General features: G+C 48.7%; 1 protein-coding gene across 6 annotated transcripts in view; it reads left to right on the forward strand.

Annotated features, from left to right (window-relative positions):
- Positions 1-22,263, forward strand: part of CLEC16A (C-type lectin domain containing 16A) — a 234,658-nt gene that overhangs the window by 63,809 nt on the left and 148,586 nt on the right. For 4 of the 6 annotated variants that reach the window (XM_070779669.1, XM_070779667.1, XM_019987685.2 and 1 more), the window contains exons 10-12: positions 336-567; positions 15,457-15,586; positions 20,139-20,239. In XM_070779669.1, the coding sequence (XP_070635770.1) occupies positions 336-567; positions 15,457-15,586; positions 20,139-20,239 (463 nt within the window). The remainder of the gene's footprint in view (positions 1-335; positions 568-15,456; positions 15,587-20,138; positions 20,240-22,263) is intronic. The other 2 variants (XM_070779668.1, XM_019987686.2) reach the window with 1 other exon arrangement.

A 22,263-nucleotide genomic window follows, 5' to 3' on the forward strand; every position in this document is an offset into this window, starting at 1 on the left:
CATTTGAAAAGACCCTGATGCTGGGGAAGATTGAGGGCAGGAGGAGAAGGGGGTGACAGAGGATGAGATGATTGGATGGCATCACCCACTCAGTGGACGTGGGTTTGGGTGGGAGTTGGTGATGGACAGGGAGGCCTGGTGTGCTGCGGTTCATGGGGTCGCAAAGAGTCAGACACGACTGAGCAACTGAACTGAATAGCCGTCATGATCAACGAAGACATAAAATTTGCTGTATTGGAGGGAAATTCTTGGGGTGGAAACCTTCAGACAGCTCCATAGGAGCCAGTGAGACCCCACTGTTCAAATCTGTCCATTGTCTTGGTTCAACTTTCCAGGCTAAGCCGAGCATTCGGTGTTTCATTAAACCCACCGAGACACTAGAGCGGTCCCTTGAGATGAACAAGCACAAGGGCAAGAGGCGGGTGCAAAAGAGACCCAACTACAAAAACGTTGGGGAGGAGGAAGACGAGGAGAAAGGGCCCGCCGAGGATGCCCAGGAAGACGCCGAGAAGGCTAAAGGTACAGAGGGTGGTTCAAAAGGCATCAAGACGAGTGGGGAGAATGAAGGTGAGTGCACGCGCCACCGCCAGCCTGCCCGCTGGGCCGTCCTGTCTGGCACCCCGTGTGTGTCCCTGGGTGCGCCTGTCGTTCCAGACACCTGTGTGCCTCACTCTACACTGCCCGGCCTTTGGCGACAGCTGTGACCAGGCCCGTAGGAGCCTGGGCAGCCCGGGGCGAGGCCCTGCCCTCTTATTCCCTGCCCTGTGTCCCGTTTGTCAAAAGAGGGGATTTACTTTGTTATGAGGAGAATAAAATGGGCTAATGCACTTAACATGCTCAGAACAGTGCCTGGCCCATGTCGTAAGTGTCTCCCACTATGATTATTTCATAACTACTGTCATTATTATTGATAGTGTTGTCATCTTTATCATTATTGGTTCTTCCTTATAATCCTGATAACCCAGGACGATGATTTTTGACTGAAATCTTTATTGCCAGTGCACTGCAGGAAGAAAAATGGCCTAGGGCTGATGAAATCAGATGCTTTTCATACGATTATGGTTTGGGAGGGAATCAAATAATCAAATGCAACCCCCCAGATTCTTACACTAAGATTGTTTTCAAGCCCTCATCTGTTTAGAGTGAGGTGCGGTGGTGTTCGGCGCATTGGGGTCAAGAACAGAATCGTTTTGTCCTCTTCTCTGCCCTTGTCGAGGACGATTCTGGTTTACTTTTCACGTCCCTCTTGTTTAGACACTAATGCCTCCATCTGGAGAGCATTGTCAGCCCCAGGGATGAAGCAAGTTTGAACCGTTGCTTGTGTCATGGGCCGGGCTCACAGCCACACAGATGGGGTCTCTGGCCACGGCCCCAGACGCTCAGGGTGGAGGAGGTGATGGGGTCAAGTGAGGTGGGAGCTCTGCTTGCCAGAGGGGAGCTTCCAGCACACCTCCTGGGACAGATCCGGGCTCTCCCCAGCTCCCGCCTGCGTTCTCCTCAGGCGTGGGGGGAGCATCTCCTGTGAGCCCTCCTCTGGGTCCTGGGCTCGCAGCAGCTCCTCTGCAGCCAGCTCGCCAGCCCATCAGCCTGGACTGTGCGAGTCCAGGCATCCAAAGCTGGAAAATGGAGCCGCTCAGTAAATCAGTTGACTGGGAACTCATTTGTTTGGGGGAGTTTGCTGCAATTATGCAGCCAAAACCCACCCCCATCCCCACCCCGCTGGCCCCATTCTGATGATCTTGGCAGCTCTCTGCAAATGCCACAATCATATTTCGATGAATATAACCCAAGTGTCTCCCTGCTGCCATCAGCCCTCTTTTGAGGCTGAGATCTCCAGCATGCTTTTTTTTCTGTCCAAAATGTGCAGTAAGCATCTTGGTTTAGGAATTCCTTTCTGGTTCAGAAACCCTTTGCCAACAAATATCACTGTGGCGGGGAGGTGAGGGGTGGACACAAGGTAAGCCATACTTGTTTGCTTATTTGCATCATTTTTACTTTTTGGTCTAACTGGGGAGAAAATTATCTGCTGAAACTTTTGGTTTACTGTCCTGTAGCCACTCTGGGGAAAATGGACGACTTCACCCCATTTTGTACACTGTGTTCTCGTCAATTTTGTTTTGGAAAGATGCTACCTCTTTTTGTTCCAGTCCTTTTAAGGGCTGCTGTCTAACCAGGCTGGGGCTGTGACTAACCATGGTGTGGACAGGGGTAGGCTTGGCCTCAAACACACAATCCAGTGACTCAACTGGCAGCCTAGTCCTGGCGCAGCGGGGCTGCAGCGGCTCTGCAAGGCTGCCGTCCCCGCTTCCTGTTGGGATCCAGGGGGTGGGGGGTGGTCTCCCTGGGTAGGGGGGAGCTCCCTGCAGGCTGAGCCTGCCCTGTGTAGGGGGCACAGGGAGACATGTTCACCAGCCTCGAGAACCCTGTTTTCCAGGTGGTTACTCAGCCAGGGCTCAGAGGAATCTCCCGAGAGACTTTGTTTGGATGTTTGATGCCAACTTCAGGGTCCAGGGGAGTGTGGTTCTCCATGGCCCCCTCAGCTTTGTAATGCCCTCCTGTTTTCCTGGCCCAACTCATCGTAAATAAGCACAACTTTTGCAGGCCCATCCAGCAAAGAGACACCTAACTGGGCAGCAACAGGTGTATTCTGGGGCTCTTTGAATTGTTTATTTGACCTCTCAGTTATTCTCATGTTTGAAGGTGTGGCCGCTGGGTGCTCTCTCCTTAGACTCTCTGTGTTTGGGTGAAACCACACAGCTGTTAATTCCTGTGACTTGGAAGGGTGTCAGGCGCATTTTCTCACTTGGTGTCAAGCCAGAGGACAGTGTCGATGGGTAGATGGGAGATGTTACTTACGGTCCTGTCTCACCAGCCAGACCTACGTGTGCCTTGGAGGGTGTCCCCAAGCTCTGGACTTCATTGTCCCCATCTGGAAATTGCGACTCTAGGAAGTATAAAGACTTTTTTTTTTTTTTAAACATGAGGATGTTAGGATTCTTGTGGTTATAAGATTTAAATATTCAACTCAGACTAACTCAAGCAGAAAAGGCAATTATTGTTTGTCTAACTGGGAGGCACAGGAGGGGCTGGACTTGGGTGCATAGATGACCATCAGCAGCTCAGGGCCCACATCCTGCCCAGCCACCAAGTGGAAAGAGAGCTGTAACTGAAGCCCGGGAGCCGAGGCTCACTGGTGCTGGTGGACCTGGCTTGCCCACCCTGCAGAGGGACGGCCGACACTGATTGGTCAGGCCAGTTGTGCGTCTGCCCTACGTGATGCCTTCAGAAAGAAACACATTCATCAGAAGAAGGAGGTGTGGGTGCTGGGCTCCCAGAAACAGCAGGTGCTCTCATAGAAAACCACAGTATTTCTGCGTACTCCTCTGTCTCCCTCAGGCCAGCTGCTCCCTTCCTTTGTCTTGTCTTGTTTTCCTTTCCATTCCCTTCCTGTTTTGAGACGGGACCTGTGGCTGTCTTCTCCTCCCAGATACTTCTCTGTAACGTGGTGCTTCTCACGTCGTCCCTGGACCCGGTGAGCTTGTTGACAGCCTTGGACTTATCGCGTAAAGAGATGCTGGCCCCAGTTCCCCCTGCATACCCCGTCATCCCCACTTCAGCAGTGAACTCTTTACTTAAAAAGGCGGCAGAAAGCATAGGAATAAAAAGGTATATGGTCACAAGTCACAAGTCTGCCATGACCTGATTTGAATGTGGCATCAACTTGTTTTTTTTTTTTTCGACAGAGGCAGCACCCAGAGTTCACACCTCCTCCACTTTTAAGCCCAGACAAGGAAGTTGTGTGAAATAAATGTGCACCCCTGGACCCTTCACTCCCATCCCCGGTTTGCAGAGAAATATGCTCTGCCTCAGGTCCCCAGTGATGGGCAACTCATTCTGAAACCAAAAAAAAAAAAAAAAAAAAAAAAACCAAATCACAGGACCTTTTAATTTTTAGAAATTGAGTGCTGAAAGGAAGACCAGGGTGCCCTGGTCCCTCTGGCCAGAGGAGTGTGCACCCAGATGCTCGTTCATGTCTTAGTCTAACCTTCAGTCTGAAACGACAGTCATTTCTTTTTGGATTCAGTTAAAGCAGTAACTTGGACATGAGTTTGGGTGAACTCCGGGAGTTGGTGATGGACAGGGAGGCCTGGCATGCTGCGATTCATGGGGTTGCAAAGAGTCGGACACGGCTGAGCGACTGAACTGAACTGAAAGCAGTAGCTTAATAAGTGGACCTGAGACAAGAGAATGAATTGTTTTAATTTCTTGGTTGAAAAATATGGGAAAATAGGCTTTTTGCCTATAAGGAAAAGCAGCCATCAGTTTCGTGGCCTGACCTTCAAAGATGACTCCTCTCTTGAATCCCTGTGAGGGCATGGAGGGAACAGAACAGTAGTGGCTGTGAACCTGCCAAGTTAGCTGGGACTTAAGGAGTCCCAAGCTTGGCTTTATTTTTTTCCCCCCTTCTGAAGTCTCTACTGAAATGAAATTGAACCTTCTGGCCTCATTTTTGCAAAGCCAGAGCCAACCCCAGGCCTAGCAGGTTTCTGATGAGGGCGAGCCAGGGACTAGGTATCAGGCGGTCAAGGTCTGCATCCCAGACACCTATGACTCTGCCCCAGAGCTGCTGTGTGACGCTGGGCAAGTCATTGCCCATTCTGTGCTTCTTTACCCACAGAGGGGCCTGCGCGATGCCAGCCCTCAGGTTGTCAGAAATGAGAACCTTTAGTGCTTCAGCATTTAGCAGGTGACACATGAACACCGAATAGGAGCCCTGGCAAGACAGTGGAGCGAGAGCCCAAAGTGGGACTTGAGCTTGGTTGGGGGGGCGTGTGCTTGGTCACCCTGGCGAGTTTCTGTGGGTCCTATTTCTCTGTTAATTTCTATAATGAACAGTGAGGTGGTTAAGTATGTGTGTGCATGCATGTGTGTGTCTGTGTGTTTCTGGAGCAGGGAGTGGGAGAGGGATGGGCAGGCTGAGCCACTGGGATACAGAGGTGTGGGGGCACCAGCTTTTCCAATGGGCTTAACTAGTATAAGGAGAAGGATTGGAGGTCAGGTTAGACAAATCCTCTGGAAAGCAGCTTCCTAGGGAGAAAAAACAAATTCTGAATTCAATCTTGTACAATCCAGTGAAAAGTAATAAAAAAAGCAAAGGAAGGGGTACCACAAATACTCAGCACATACGCACTGTGTCATTGCCAGGCACTGCTGGCCTCTTGGAATTCTGCTCCAAAGCCGGTCAACAGCATGCGGTCCTTCTCATATCTCCTAGGTAACCAGCAAGGGCATCCTTCCCCTCCTCTCCATAACCTTCTTTCTAAGGCCTTCTTATCATTCCCTGCCCCTCTTTTTATCATCTGGCCTCACTGTGATGGCTGGAACATTGACCGCAGAGGGCAACTGAGAAAATCCTTGCGTTTGTCAAGTCAAAGACTGTTGGGAGGTCAGGCCTGCCATTTCCCTGAAAAGCACTTCATTTACCAAATATTAATCAGATTAGAATGCCCATCACCCTGGGAAGTTGATGAATTATGGCTGTTACTAAAAAAAAAAAAAAAATCCACAGTGACAGAGTACTGGGAAAGCTTAGGGATTTGGCCAGAGTTGTCACATGAGGGGACGGAGGTTGACATCCTTGGATCCTGAGAGTCTGCAGGCCTCTCCTGCTCGTTCAGCGATTCGCACAACCATTACTGCCTTCCAGCCCCAGAAAGCTTCATCCTCCCAAAGCGAAACCCTACCCACTAAACATCTCCCTGTTCTCCCTCCCTCCTGCCCCTAACAGCCTCTACCCCACTTCCTGGCTGAGGCATTTGACCACTCTAGGTGCCTCATATAAGTGGAATCAATACAGTGTTTGTCTTTTTGGGACCGGCTTCTTTCACTGAGCATCCCAAGTACCCGAGATTCATCCGTGTTATAACATGTGGCGGGATTTTCTTCCTTTTTAAGGCTGACGATATTTCATTTTTTGAATAGACTCCATTTGGCTTATCTTTTCTTTTTTAAATTTCATTTGTTTTAATTGGAGAATGATTAGTTTACAATATCGTGATGGTTTTGCCATACATCAGTATGAATCGGCTACAGGCACACTTGTGTCCCCTCCCTCCTGAGCCCACCTCCTGCCCCATCTCCCTCCAGGTTGTCACAGAGCACCGACCTTGGGTGTCCTGCATCATCCATCAAACTCCCAGCGTTCTCCATTTTAAGTCTGGTCTTTGTGTCTCCTTTGCTACCCTGTACATCAGTACCATCTTTCTAGATTCCATATATATGCGTTAGTGTATGATATTTGTCTTTCTCTTTCTGCCTTGCTTCACTCAGTGGTCACCTGGGTTGGTTGCACCTTTTGGCTGCTGTGAATATGGATACGCAGACACTATTTTGCTGAAGAGGTTTTTGTGGAAACAATAGAGGCCAAGCAAGGTCCAGCTGGGGCTTGCCGAAGCTAGAGGAGCTGGACACTTGAGTTTTTGCTCCCAGCCTGGCAGCTTCACATCCTTCCACTCCCAGAGGCCCGAATCAGTTGTGTGAGGGGTCCCGCCACTGCCAGGCTGGATACTGGAGCCTTCAGGCTTGTGGGCCACGGTGCCTGGCACAGAAACCAATACCCCACAGATGCTGGTTTACACCGTGCAGGTAGTTTGGGAAGAGGAGCCCACCTCTTGACCCCTCTGTGCCTTGGTTTCCTTTCCATAAGCTGTAGAGGTTCCACTAGACCAGTGTTGGCCTGACTGTGGGATGTGGAGATGGCTTTGGGTGGGACAGAGAGAGAGGGCCTTGAAGACCACAGTGAGAGGTTTCTTGTCGGGATCTCAGCTCTGGGGGGTGGGGTGGGGGAGCCTCGTGGTTGGTGTGTGCCTTTGACCTCCTCATGTTCTCCAGACACCCCTTTCCATGCGTACAATAGGCCTCAGGATTTTCTGTTTATTCATCATGTGTATATTTTTCACAGTTGCTCTCTATCGGTACTGGTTTTATGCTGATAGTAGTAATTCCTAAAAATATTTTATTTGAAAATAATTTCAAGTTTATAAAAAGTGAAAAAAACAAAACAAAAATAGTGTAAAGAACACTTGTTTAGCCACTTGCACATTTTAACATCTTATACCCCATTTGCTTTCCTATCTGTATTTTCTCTCCCTCTCCACACACTGTCTGTCTGTCTGTCTCTCTCTCTCTCTCTCTCTCTTTCACACACACACACACACACACACACACACACACACTCCTTTTTTTCTGGATAGGTTGCATCCAGCACACCCCTTCCATCCTAAACTCTTGAGCCTGAATTTTCTGAGTGCAGGGCGTTCTCCGCTGGGACCACTGCACAGTTAGCATCGTTGTAATGGGTTCCTTCTGCCCAGGTTCTCCATTGGCCTGATGACACCCTTTGTAGCATATTTCCTCCCTCCAGGGACAGAATCCAGTCCAGGGTCAGATTGTACCTTGGATTACCACGTCCCTTTACCACGTCCCTTTACCCTCCTTTACTCTGGATATTTTCACAGTCTGTCTTTCTCTTTTCCAACTTTGACAGTTTTGAAGAATACAGAATCTCCCCCACCTTTGTTTTAATAGAACGTTCCTCATTCTGTCTTGGATGTTTCTTTCTGATTAGGTTGAGGTTAAGCGTTCTTGGCTGGAGTCTGGCACAGGTGACATGTCCTTCCCAGGGTGTCACTTCTGGAGGCGCATGATGCCCTTCTGTCCTTCATGGGTGATGTTAATTTTTGCCAGCAGGTGAAGGTGTGGCCCAGCTTCTGCACTGTATCATTACTTTTTCTTTTAGGAGCTAATTTGCAATCCATGGGAAACACTTGGACATAATGCAGATATCCTGTGCCTCATTAAAATCTCCCCTTAGAACCTGCCTGCACAGATCCCCTTCCTGTTGGTGGGGATGTAAATTGGTGCAACCACTCTGGAAAATAGTATGGAGGCTCCTCTAAAATGTTAAAATAGTGTTATCAGACGAACCAGCAATGCCACTCCTGGGCGTGTATTCAGAAAAGATGAAAACTCTAATTGGAAAAAGATACGGGCATCCCAGTGTTCATAGCAGCACTATTTACAATATCCAAGACATGGAAGCAACCTAAGTATCCACGGATAGATGAATGGATAAAGAAGGTGCGATGTATATACACAATGTAATATTACTCAGCCATAAATAAGAGTGAAATAATGCCATTTGCAGCAACATGGACGGACCTGGAGATGGTCAGACTAAGAGAAAGACAAATATCGTACGACAGCTCGTATGTAGAATCTAAAAATATATATACAGATGAACTTACAAAACAGACTCACAGACAAAGAAAACAAACCTATGATTATGAAAGGGGAAAGTGGGGGAGGGATAAATTAGGAGTTTGGGATTAGTAGACATACATTACTGTATAAAATAGATAAGCAACAAGGACCTACTGCATAGCACAGGGAACTATATTACTATCTTGTAGTAACCTATACAAGAAGGAGAAGGCAGTGGCACCCCACTCCAGTACTCTTGCCTGGAAAATCCCATGGACGGAGGAGCCTGGTAGGCTGCAGTCCATGGGGTCGCAAAGAGTCAAACGCAACTGAGCGACTTCACTTTCACTTTTCAGTTTCATGCATTGGAGAAGGAAATGGCAACCCACTCCGGTGTTCTTGCCTTCAGAATCCCAGGGACAGCGGAGCCTGGTGGGCTGCCGTCTATGGGGTTGCACAGAGTCGGACACGACTGAAGCAACTTAGCAGTAGCAGCAGTAACCTATAATGGAAAGAATCTGAAAAAGAATATGTATATGTTGGAGATACAGCAAGGTGACATATATGTATACTAATGAATCACCTTGCTGTATACCTGAGACTAACACAGTGTTGTCAGTGAATAGCACCCCCCTTAGCTGTGGCATCATTGCCGGTCCTTGCTGAGTCTTTATCAGGATCGCAGGAGAAGGCTGGTTTCCCAGTGTCAGCGCTCGGTACTGCACTGCAGGCGAGATTCCTGCCTCCTTCCCATTCATTCATCTATCTAGCCTTGGCACAGACTCACGGATTCCAGTTTTTTAGTGGTTTGTATTTCAGTACTGTATTTAATTAATTGGGTGCTCACAACGTCCCAGATTTGACCCTTGAGAACCCTTTCAAGCTGGCTGCTACATCTTTGTGATCTGCCCTCTTCCTTTTTTTTTTTTTTTTTTTAACAGTTGTGACACTTTGTGTCATAATAAGGTATTCCAGGTTCATTTTCCACCAACTCTGCCCTTCCTCAGGGTTAATTTCTCTGGAAAGCCCTGTTCCCTTTCAGCGTCAATGACTGAATGGTTTTCAGCAGGCCGAGATCTGGGCACCAGATGTGCTTCTGACTACATGGGGTGTTCTGCTATTTGAACCCTTCAGTGAACAGAGCTAGGAAATACATGCAGGTATATATACAAAATGCATGTTACCAACATCTCCAATTCCAGTCAGTCCCAGGAGTGTTTTTTCTTGAGTTGCCCCACTCGTTTTGATGTCTCTTCCTTTACAGTGAGAGGCTGGCTTCTAATGACATCAAAACATTTACTATTTGCTCAATCCTATAACACATCTTTATGAAGTTTCAGAATTGTTTGATAAATCAAGAGTTGTTTACAGTTCCCTGCTCCTGCCCCCAAATACTTCACCTGTTCCTAAGCTGAAGGTATAGACTGTGTCATAAACTATTTGGGTTTGTCTATCTTTCCTTTCTTTCCCCCTTCAGGATAGATATGGCATTCATTTGAAATATATTTTATATTTTAGTCTCGCTCTCTCTTTTTTTTTAGTTAAAGGTTTGCCCTTCCCATTTTTATTGATTTAATTTATTTCTCTCTTTTAAAAATATAGTTTGGAACATTAACCAACTCAAAACTATGCAAAAGCATTTGTTCAAGGAAATATCCTTCTTCCCACATACCTTCCATCCTGTTCCCCTCCCTCTTGTACATAACGAACTTATTGTTTTCTGGAATATCCTTCCTGGGTTTCTTTGTGTAAAAAGAAGCAGAGGTGTGCATGCTTTATTGTTTTCCCTTCTTTCTCACACTCAGAGTGCAGTCCACCATATATGCTCTTTGGCCCTTGGCTGTCTCCGCGTAGCCCTGCCTCCGGAAATCGCTCTGTATCAGTTCACAGTGGCCTTCCTCATTCCTTTCCCAGCTGTGCCATGTGTACCATGATCTATTCAACCAGTCTTTATGCTCGGACATTTAGGTAGTTTCCAGTATTTTGCAATTACCAATAATGCTGTGGTGAATGCCCTTGTGCCTGTGCATTTTCATATCGTTGGAGGTGTGTCTTCCAAATAAATTCCTGCAAGTGGGATTGCTCAACTGAAGGATATAGAAGTGATTTAAAGTTTTCTTTGAAAATGTATTTAAGTAAAAAAAAAAAAAGTGTGAGAGTTCGAATCAAATGATTAACAAGTAGTTCAGGCAACGGAGACACGGCAGAAATGGTAAAAGCAGGCCCATGACTGAAGTTTGAGCAGAGCTGGACTAGGGCTTCCCCGGGGGCTCAAGTGGTAAAGAATCTGCCTGCCAGTACAGGAGACGTAGGACACTTGGGCTTGATCCCTGGGCTGGAAAGATCCCCTGGAGGAAGAAATGGCAACTCACTCCAGTATTTTTGCCTAGGAAATCCCATGGACCGAGGAGCCCGGCGGACTGCAGTCCATGGGGTCACAAAGAGTCAGACACAACCGAGCATGCATGCACAGCGCACAGAGGACTAGGTAGAGCTTCAGTCCCTTTAACCTCTAAAACAGAAACCTGGTGGGCTAAGTGGGGGCTCCTGGTACGATAACTGAGGTTCAGATGGAGCTCCCTGGGAATTCATCATCAGCGTGTGGAATCAGAGAAAACCTGTCCACGTGAGCCCCCTGGTCTGCTTGCCCTGGTGGCGGCAGCATGGTGCACGTACCCTGGGAGGGGAGTGAGGCCACACCAAGGCAGGCATGATGTCAGCAGGGAGCTGTATAGAACCATGCCAGACATCCTGATGGGGCATAAAGAGGGGTGCCCTTTGAGCTTCCATCACCAAGGCCAGATCCTCATCAGCATCCACTTTTGAAGATGGCTGTAGGGTCCATTTTGGAACAGTGAGACTCTGGTGAGAACCTGTCCTCTAAAACCTGTTAGCCACTCCTCTCAGGCCCACCTGGCACTTTGCATTCAGTTTCCAGGAGCTGGCAGACCTGGGTAGGGATCACCGGTTTCAAGAGTTTAAAGGACAAGGGAAGACCTGCTTGGCATTGGAAGAACTGTTGTGTATTTTACCTAGAAAACTACGTGAAGCAGCTCATCCTACACTTACGCCTGTTGGAGGAGTTGTTTGTCGGGGGGGCGGCGTGGGCGGTATGGGGGTGCAGCTGTGAGAACCGGGGTGACACAGCCAAGGTTTGGAAGCCTCGTCGTGTGTGGAGAGGCCCTTACGGGCCTGATTCTGCACCAGGAGTGACCTGGGAAGTAGGAGGGGGGCAGACTTGGCTTCTAGTGCAGATTTTCTAGCTGTGTGAAGAGTTACTATCAAACTTCCCTGGCGGTCCAATGGTTAAGATGCTGCACGTCCACTGAAGGGAGCATGAGTTCGATCCCTGGTCAGGGAAGTTCCGCATACTGCATGGTGCAGCCAAAAAAAAAAAAAAAGTCATTCTACTTCTGGGTTTCTGTTTCCTCATATTCAGTCTCTAGGACCAAACTAGTGGTTTTCAGGCCATTTTGTGGGAAGCTGCAGAATTCCTGAAAGGAGCTTCAGGGGCCTCTGTGGAGGACATGAGGGGACCTGTGGTCAGAGATATTTGGGCACCCGCCCAGCCTGCCCCTGGAACAGCTCTGTGCTCATCTCTTAGCCTTGGGAAATTGTTCAGAATCAGTGTGCACTTGCTAACACAGTTTGGTGAGCGCTAGGCTGACTTATCTTCAGCCTCACCTCTGCTCCAGAACTCTCAGAGTGTCCAGGGAGATTAAAAAGCCACAAAGGAACAACTACATCACAGTAGATGGAGGCACTAGGACTTAGCCCTGTAACCCTGGGGAGTTCTCGGAGCTGAGTTCCTGCTGTGTCAGCCCAGCAGACCAGGAGGAAGGGTGGGAAGCAGGTCAAAGGGTCACAGGGCAGACGTCAGAGGCTGGCACCATTGTCTCACTTGGTAGTCTTCAGATGACATGTCTCAACAGTAAACACATATGTAATTCAACATGCATCTCCCCAATATATATATATACGTTTATTATGGACTATACGTATTTGTATTAATGTGCAAATGTTACGTACATCATAACATGAAAAAAATAGATTTTTTAAAAGATAATAGTTAAAAATAAGGAGGTTTTGCCTATCAAATCATCTTGCATACCCCCTGGGATATCTGCACCCCACTTGGGAGGAGATGAGAGTTGTTGGGAGGCCCTGAAGGAGGCTAGTGGAGGGAGTATGGGAGGAAGGAAGCAAATGGTGCTTCTCAGATGGCAGCGCCTCCTGCCCTCTGCCGTGGCTGTGGGCTGCATGCACTGTGGTTTACTCAGTAGCTCTTGGTGAATTGACTCAGTGGTTTTGTCTTAAATTTAGCTTCATCCTAAGCAGTAGCATCCACAAAACAGACTTTCTGTGCAGTTAGGATTTTCTTCTAATGCGTGTTAAACACAGACTGTGCAAACACATGGCACTTAAAACTGGCGTGTCAACCCCGACCTGTGTGATGGGGCTGACCCCGTGGGGGACTCTGACCTGTGTTGTCTAACTTCAGACCACGCTGGGAGGGAGGGGCCTGGTGAGAGCAAGCCCCTTCCCCCAGGTCCAGGCCCATGGTTGGCGTGGGGGGGAGTGCAGTCTTCCCAGCCAGAGGACAGTCGCAAGCACAGTCACCTTAACAGTCCCAGAAGGGAGGCCAGGATGCAGCCCACCCCCATCAGGACACTGCACACACATGGATCGCAGGTTGGAGGTGCTCTACACATCATAGCTGCTGAGCGTCATTGCCAGCCCTGCTTGGCCCTAGGCAGACCCGTCAGACATGATCCACTCCAGGGTTTTGTATTGAGCATTTGCCTTATGCCAGGCCCTGGACTAGACACTGCAGTTCTGGTGGAGGACAAGACAGATACGGCAGCTGCTCTCATGGAGCCCACATCCTAGGGTGGGGAAGGCGGACAGGAAACAAGCAAACCAGTAGAGAATGGAAAATCCAGGCGCAGGTTTCTCCCGAAATCTGAAAGTAGAGACTTTTAGTGAGAGAAGATGGTGTAAAGCCAGGATGCAGTTCCCTTAGCACACACCTTGCTAACAGATGCCCAGAGTAGATGGACCCCAGGCACCAGCACAGCTCACAGCTACGGCAGCTCAACACTGAGGTGCTAGCGACCTCTGATTCCCAGGAAGGAGTGTGGCGGGGCCGCGTCCACACTCAGGGTGCACGCTGCCTCTGTAATGACTGCTGCAACACCAACGCTAAATGCTATTTCTGTTTTTCTCCTATTTTTGTAAAAGGGAAAGTCCTTTTCAGGTTTCTTTTGGTTAGAAAAAACAGGTACTAATACAGGTCTTTCCATAAAAGCCAAGTGGCCTAAAAGCAAAACTTTAAAAAGTGAGGATACCTGTAGTTATAAATACCATAAAGTAAAATCAAGAAGAGTGGGGAGGGGACATCTCTATGGAAGAATTCCAAGTAATTTATGTAGCTGCCCTCCCTTAAGGAGACAGAACATAGCTCTGTAATCCTCAAGTGTGAGCTGCGCTTAATGACTTGCTTCTGAAGGGTATGGGATGCAAGGAGGAGGAAAAGTCCCTCTCCAGTGGAGGACCCTGACCAGCTTTCCCTTGTCCAAGTGATGCAGATGAACATCCCACATCATAAGTCATGTTGCTAGGCTGTGCCCTTGATAGGATATGATGAGACAGCACTTCCTCTCTGTGGTCTTCCTCCCAGAAACCCATAAGCCCAGTCTAATAATAGGAAGAATGTCGCTGAAACCCAGATTGAGGGGCGTCCTAAAAATGCCCAACCAGACTCCTCAATCCATAAGGTCATCCGGAGGAAGGGAGGTCTGAGGAACTGTTTCAGCCAAGAGGAGCCTAAGATGTGACAGCTGGATATAACATGGTTATCCAGGCGGGGGTCCTGGAACTTAAAAAGGATATTGGGGAGAAACGAGGGAAATGTGAAAGACGTATGGAGTTGAATTCATAGTAACTTGGAGAGGTAGAGGGAAAACCGATGGGGAGGGTGTCTGAGAAGACATCCCTGAGACGGCGACGTTCAAGTTGAGTCTCAAGTGACGTGATTGAGTGGTGCCTGGGGAGGGAAGACTGGGGTGAGAATGTTCCAGGCAGAGTAAGCAGCCGTGTAAAGACCCCGGGGCAGGAGCAAAGCCATGCGGGTCCAAGGCGAGTGACAGGAAGCGCAGGACAGCTGGTGGGGCAGAGAGGGCCCGGGGGTGCAGTCAGCGGTGGTCAAGGGCCGGGCCGTGCGTGGCCTTGATACCGTGGACGGCATTTGGATTTTGTTCTGAGCATGATGGGAAGGCTGAAGGGGACCTGGGTTAATTTCTGCTTAAAATCACTTGGTTCTGTGTGGACAACAAATTGGGGTTGGGGGTGGGGGCAGTGGGCTCAAGATAAGCAGTGGGAGGCTCTTGCTTGGGTCAGGGGAGACGACGGCAGAGCCCGGGTGCTTGCCTGTCCTTCATGAGGGGACACACAGGTTCGTCATCCTTTCCCCTCACCGTATTTCCTGAAGATGGGGGGCAGCCCTTGAGCTCTGGTTCTAAGAACTAAGTGTTTGATGGTCCACACGCACTTGTTGAGGAACTCTATTATAACAGGGACAGCTCACGGCACAGCCACCATCCACCTTGAACTCAGGACACTTTCCTTCGTTGGTTCAGACCTTTTTCTGAAAATGAAAATGTACACGGTGCTCAAGTCGGGTGCTATGAAAGTTGCCCCTATTTAATTGGGAAAAATAAAGCGAGGTCCCTCCCCTCTCTGCTCTCTGGAAGCTGTAAGTGGGAAAATAAAACAAAGGCTTTGGGCATGGCAGAGCCCAAGCTACAGTGTAAACAGGTTTGGAATATCTTTAGTGGATTCGGTTATGTTTTATTAACCGCATGTCATTTCTTCCACGCTCCTCAATTCCTCTGGGAAGGAAGTGTGGTATCAATAAAGGAGAATAGATAACTGTGGAAGTAAATCGTGGTAATCTGGGCTTTCCTGTCAAGATGAGACGCCGTTTCTTGACATTGCCAAGCTGAAAGGAGAGGGGGGTGCGGGCCCCGTCTTATTGCTCCCCGGCGTGGGTGTTGCAGGGGCTGCTGTCGCCACCGTCGAGTGTTTGCTGGGTGTTTGCAGAGCGGTCTGCTGGTCTCCATCTGGAGCACAAGCGTGTCTGTGAAACTCGATCTGGGGCCGCGCGGGCTCATCCCGGTGTCTGTCTGCTTCCAGAGATAGAGATGGTGATCATGGAGCGCAGCAAGCTCCCGGAGCTGGCCGCCAGCACCTCCGTGCAGGAGCAGAACACCACAGACGAGGAGAAGAGCGCCGCCACTGGCCTGGACAGCGTCCAGTGGAGCAGGTACTACCGGCCGGGCGGAGGGCTGCCCCCGAGCCAGCCTTCAGCTGCTGCTCGGTGTCTGGGATGAGGTGGTGAGGGAAGTGCCCTGGCCGGGTGCCCACAGAGGGTAAGCCAGGCCTCGTCCCGCCACCCTGGTAGCCTCTTCTGCTTCCCAGCCAAGCCATCCTGCTGCTCCCCACCCTGGCCTGCAGAGGTGCCGCTCCTCTTGAGAGACCACGGGGACAGAGCTGGCCCTCAAGGCCATGGTACTCACCCTTTAGGATGAATGACTGAGGCACGACACCACCATTCTAGGCACTTCAGTGCTGGTCCTAACAGGGTGTGGCCTTCGGGCCACTCCTGGCTGCGCCCTGCTGCCCCCAGGAAGGATGCCCTTGGGGGCTGCCCCCAGGAAGGATCCCCTTGGGGGCAGCATTTGGATTTTATGATCTCATTCACTCACTGCCGCCATGCTCACCACTATCTGTAGGGCTTGCCCTGGTGACTCAGCGGAACTGTCTAATGCTGCTGTCCACCTTCGACTTCTTGCCTGATGGCTCATTTCTATGGCTGCCCAAACTATTACACTATGCAACCTTCCAGACGCCAGCTTTCCTGCAGCCTGGCTGGAGCACCACCCCTTCCAGAAGGAATCGGGTGGAGGTCTGCTGCCAAAGTTGCAGCGAACTGTTAGAGGGCTTCTCCATCTCAGTGTTATTTCCTTTTTTTTTTTTTTCTTTTTTTTTTGTTTATTTTTTAATTTTTATTTATTTATTTATTTTTTAAATTTTATTTTATTTTTAAACTTTACAATATTGTATTAGTTTTGCCAAATATCGAAATGAATCCGCCACAGGTATATCCGCATCAGTGTTATTTCCTTATCAAATGCCTGCAGTAATCTCCAAATCATGTGTCAGTGGTAGTGAATGCACAGCAATGTGGTTTCTCTGTCAGCCTGCAAGGCATTCACTCCCTAAACTCTCATGGTGGATGAAATACAAACACACACACTCATCCTATTTATTAATCCAACTTAAAGTGAAGTCTTGAAGCACACCAGTCTTTTCCTGCAGGTCTTGTTTATCTCTTTGCTTGACATGTGTTTCACTTATCTAACAGAAAAGATTAATTTTTTTATCAGATGCACAGGGGAGCCATTTTTAGTTTTGATTAAATAAAAATCTTTGCAGCACAGTGTGGGTTATCAGTTGTACTGCCAAAGAAAGAAAGTGAAAGAAAGAGAAGTCGCTCAGTCGTGTCCGACTCCTTGCGACCCCATGGGCTGTAGCCTACCAGGCTCCTCTGTCCATGGGATTTTCCAGGCAATAATCCTGGAGTGGATTGCTATTTCCTCTCCAGGGGATCTTCCCAACCCAGGGATCGAACCCAGGTCTCCCGCATTGTAGACAGACGCTTTACTGTCTGAGCCACCAGGGAAGTCTGGTGTACTGCCAAGGACCTTTCTAATTTTGTTTTGTGGCCAAAAAAAAAGTAACACTGGGAGCTCTGAAAATTAAGGGAATCATTCTAAACACAGAAAGGGAGGGGAAGACAACCTTTAGGTGCTTGGCTCAGCTTTAATTAGAATACAAATCATTAAAAAACTGAAAATAGCTTGTCATGAGGGATGTGCACCTGCTTACCACATCATTGCATGCTCAGTTGCTCAGTAGTGTCTGACTCTTTGCGAGCCGGTAGACTGTATCTGACTCTTTGTGAACTGGTGGACTGTAGCCTGCCAAGCTCCTCTGTTCATGGGATTTCCCAGGCAAGAATAATGGAGTGGGTTGCCATTCCCTTCTCCAGGGGATCTCCCCGACTGAGGGATTGAACCTGCATCTCCTGCATTGGCAGGCAGATTCTTTACCACTGAGCGGCCAGGGAAGCCCATTCAGTTTCTTAGGATCTAATAAATGGAAACAGCATGTATTTTGCATAGTGGGATAATACTGTAGCTTTCCTAAAGGAGGAAAAACACTCGTGTACTGTCAAAAAGTCAACAGACCAAAATGTTATATTTGAGTATTGGAGTTGAGACTTCTTTTTTTCCCCTGAATCTTAGTGAAGGGAGGGGTTTTCTTCAAGTTGATTGAGATTGTTTTTTAACTTATGGTGACTTTGGCATCTTCTGCCACATTGTTCGTAGTGGAAGCTGATCCTGTGTCCTGAGCTGAGCCACATGCAGACCTGCAGCCCTGAGAAACTTTGAGCAAGAGCTGTGCTCAGCTCTGAGACTGGGCGCCAAAAAGAGACTGGCCCCGGTGGAGAGCTGCCATGGGCTTTGCAAAGGTGTTGTGTTGTTGGTTGTCAGGGACACCCCTCAGTCCCCCACCCTCTCACCTCCTGGCACTGAGCCGGGAGGAGCGCATGGAGGATGAGGGAGGGGACAGTTCTCCTTGACATGAACTGGACCTTGACATTGGTCCACTTTCCACAGAAACAACATAGAGCAAAGTGGAACTGTCCTCATATTCCCCACACATGGTGGGCTATCTCTGCATTCATGGTGAAATACAGAACTAAGAAACCGGAAACCACTCAGAACCTTCTGTCTTTAAAAAAAAAAAAAGAAACTTAAAATTTAAAAAGTTAATAGACATTTAGAAAATGTAAAAAACCTTGAAAAGTATAAAGGAGGAAAAAAAGGTCTTCATAATTGAAAAGCAGCTGTTACTAGCATTTTGGTGATTTCTTGCCAGTTTTCAATGCCAGTATAGTGGAAATTCTGCCCTGTTTCCCCCCAGTAGCTTATACGATACTATGTCTATTATTTTTTTTTTTTTGGTTTTCTCTAATATCAAACCCCAAGTATCTTTTTCACTCTACTGTACTCTTAGTAAACACAATTCTAATGGCTTCATAATACTTTGTCTCATAACAGATGGTTCATTCACGCAGCCTTCCCTCTGCTACTGGGCATTTGGTTATTTGTATTATTCCCAAATGAAAATACAGTCCAAATTCCAAGCAGCTGGTTTGCAAAAAAACAAAGTGTTTTTTAATACTTTATCCTGCTCTTAAGTTTGGAAGTGTTATTGCTGGTGGCTGAGAGAAAAACAGATCCACACATGGCAGAACTATTCACACATCAGAATGGTGATGGCTGATCTGGGGCGGGGGAGGGTCTGGGGCTCCAGAGAAATAGAACTTGAAAGTAAATGTTCCTTAAAAGTTTCTTCTTTTAATTTCTGTGTATTACATGTTTATTTGAAATGTTATGACAAGTGCATTTCACTGCTTTTCTGAATTTTTCAATATATTTTGAATCAGTGATATCTTTGTGGAGTTCAGAAGTCAAAAAAGTATAAAAAGTTATGCAGCGAATAGGTCTCTGTGTTTCTCTGCTGCACCTTCGCGCTCCCCCTAGTTAGCAGTGCTGACCGTGGCTTATGTCCTTCGAGGGGTTAAGTGTGCCCTTTGTCACTCATTGAGCCTCTCTGCTGTCTTGGCTTCAAGCTGGCATCCGGGGGCAGCCACAGACAGTCACGGGGTCAGAGCCTTCTGCCAACGGACCAAATCTGTGCACATTCTATTATCCTCTTGTTGAAGTCTTTCCAGGCCAGGCCCTTCAGCCAGAAGGGCAGCATTCAGGCTGTATCGTTTATGTATTTGTAGCTGTTCAATAGATCTCACCCACAAAGCATCAGAGGCAATGCTTCCTATCGATCCCTTCTAACCAGGGAAGGTTGGCCCAAGAAACTGCCGGGTCAGGACCTGCCAAAGCAAGATCATGGAGAAGTGCCTGTGGAATCCTCAAAAGAGAAGTGCAGCAGCAGCTCGCGTGTCTGAGCATTTTTCACCTGAACCTGGGCCTGTGTTAATGCCACTCTGTTGTCATTTCACTTGAACCCTCACTGTAAACCCTGGAGGGGTTCCTTCCCCATCTCACAGATGGGGGATTGTAATTTACCCAAGGGTTTGCAGCTAAGAAGAGGCAGAGTCAGCATTTGAACCTCAGCAGTCTGGCTCAAGGGTTCACAGTCTAAAATGATCTAGATTTATTGGTACCTTGTCTGCTATTGTGAGTCTATCATGTTGCCCTGTTTCCCTCATTTTCTTGTCGCTCTTTGAAGTACTGCTGTGGTGTGTCCGTGCTCTGTCTGCCCACTGGCTTGGGAGTGCCATAAGACCACACTTATCCCCAGTGTCGGGGACAGCGGGTGGACCATTGTTGAGTAATTGGTCGGTTAGCTGTTCCTTAGTCAGTTTCCCCAAACATGACAGCTTCCTGGGGCAGAGCCTGCCTGTCGATCATCTCTGTGTCCTCCGTACCTGGGGCTGAACTGGGCACATGGTGGCTGTGCTCTATGCTGCTGGTGCGTGCGTGCTCAGTTGTGTCCAACTCTTTACGACACCAGGGACTGTAGCCGGCAGGGTCCCCTGTTCATGGGATTCTCCAACCCAGGGGTCGAACTTGTGTCTCCTGTGTTGGCAGGTGGGTTCTTTACCACCGAGCCATCTGGGAAGCCCATGCTGCTGGTTGGAGGAGGCAGGGGGTGGGCGCTGTGAAGGGCAAAGGCAGCTGGCATCCTGTGTGCAGGCGAGGCTCACGCTGGCCCCTCTCTTCCAGACCCTTCCTGGATATGGTGTACCACGCCCTGGATAGCCCGGACGACGACTACCATGCACTCTTCGTGCTCTGCCTGCTGTACGCGATGTCTCACAACAAAGGTGAGCCACTCAGCTCGTCTGCCTTCAGGGGAAAGGACAGCTGCTTTCCTTGAAGAATTTCCTTTCTGGTTTTGGCAGACTCCCACAGAACCTCCCTACAGCCTCGTTAGTTTCTCAGGTGCTTTTCTGCACACTGAAGCCACAGGACTCGGTTACTCAGGCAACACGGGGGCGGGTGGTGGGTGGTGGAGAGGGAGATTCAAGCGTTGACCGTCCAGCGCAGCATGACTGTGTTCACACTGTGGTTTGCTCTAGACCCCTCGGTCTACAACTGACTTAAGCTTCTGACCTCTTTCCTAACAACAGAACAAGAATCAGTCAAACTGCAATCTTGGTTTTGCTATTTATAATAGTCAGTGTACCATTCTGGGTTCAGAGCTAAAATAGACTCTGAGTGGATTGTGTGGAAGTGTAGGTTTCCTTTCTGAAGAAAGGTGTGGTTCTCTGGCTTCCCCTGTTGAGGCTGAGCGGTCAGGATCAGCCTCTCGCAGAGCTGAGGGTTTTGATTAGGATCCATTCGTTCACTTCCTCTCTGAGAACAGCTGCTGGTTGTGCACCACCTGGCTTGGCACGAGTGAGTTCTGAACCCACCACATCAGAAGCTCTTTGAAGGAGAAACCAGGAGTATTCCTTCTGGCCCCTGCCAAGCACTGGGCTCGGCATAGCTGAGACCTTGCATCAAGGTCTAATGTTTTAGTAGGTTTTTCAAAAGCTTGTTGGGAGGTAGTTAAAGGTGGGTTTTACTGCGATGGTCTATGGTGGGAGTCATTTAGAAAGCACTTAACAGAGTATGTATTTATTCTGAAATAATTGATGATGATAAGTTGTATGCGTGCTTACTGCGTGGCTTCAGTTGTGTCCGACTCTTTGCAACCCCATGGACTGTAGCCTGCCAGGCTCCTCTGTCCATGGGATTATCCCAGCAAGAATACTGGAGTGGGTTGCCATTTCCTACTCCAGGGGATCTTCCCAACCCAGGGATCGAACCCGTGTCTCCTATGGCTCCTGTATTAGCAGGCAGATCCTTTACCACTGAGCCACCTGGGAAGCCCTTGATAAGTAAGTTGATTAGTGGCAAAAGAAGATACAGTGAAAAATGCCCCCTTTCCCACATTTGTCCTCCACCTCTTCTTCAAAGGCCATTTGTGTTAACAGTTTCTTGTGTCTTTTTAAAGATACTTGTGCAAGCCCAAATACCAAGTATATATGATTTTATTTCGATGGGTTGCCTACCCTCAACATGAATGGAGGTTCATTCCTTATTATGGTCTGTTCTGTACCTAGAACTGCCTCATGCTTTTTAATCCTACGTCTGTGCCATCGTTTGTTCTGCCGTCCCTTATCGAATGACACTGAGGCCGTTGCCAGGCTTTTCCTACTCAGATGGAGCCAGCCGTGGTGGCTCTTGTCCTGTATCAGTCACTGTGCTCATGTGCGACTGCTTACATCTAGTCTGAAGTGTCAGTCGCTCAGTCGTGTCCTACTCTTTGCGACCCCATAGACTTTAGCCCACCAGTCTCCTCTGCCCATGGAATTCTCCAGACAAGAATACTGGAATGGGTAGCCATTCCCTTCTCCAGAGGGTCTTCCTGACCCAGGAATCGAACCCAGGTCTCCTGCATTGCAGGCAGACTCTTTACCATCTGAGCCATCAGGGAAGCCCAAAAGAAGCGTGGCAGGCTCCCTCTGGTGTCTCCCTCCACAGTCCCGTTGATTCCCTTGGCTTCTTCGATCCCTTCCAGCTCTGGCTCAGTCGCTGGCACACGGGAGCCCTCAGTTCCTGGGAATAAACAGAGCTCCAAGCCTGACCCATGGAGTCCGTCCCACCTGTGGATCGCCTGCCATCTGTGCCCACTTCCCCCCAGCTTTGCACTCCAACCTCCTGCCCCTCACATGCTGGAGGCTTTGACCTGGGTGATTGAGCACCACCTTGAAATGTCTGTTTATGCCACACTCGTCACCCATAAATATACCCTAACCTCATCACACTTCCTGCCATTTCTGGTTCAGTTGAATTTGCCAGC

This window comes from Bos indicus, chromosome 25, assembly GCF_029378745.1.
Source record: "Bos indicus isolate NIAB-ARS_2022 breed Sahiwal x Tharparkar chromosome 25, NIAB-ARS_B.indTharparkar_mat_pri_1.0, whole genome shotgun sequence".
NCBI classification, from domain to species: Eukaryota; Metazoa; Chordata; class Mammalia; order Artiodactyla; family Bovidae; genus Bos; species Bos indicus.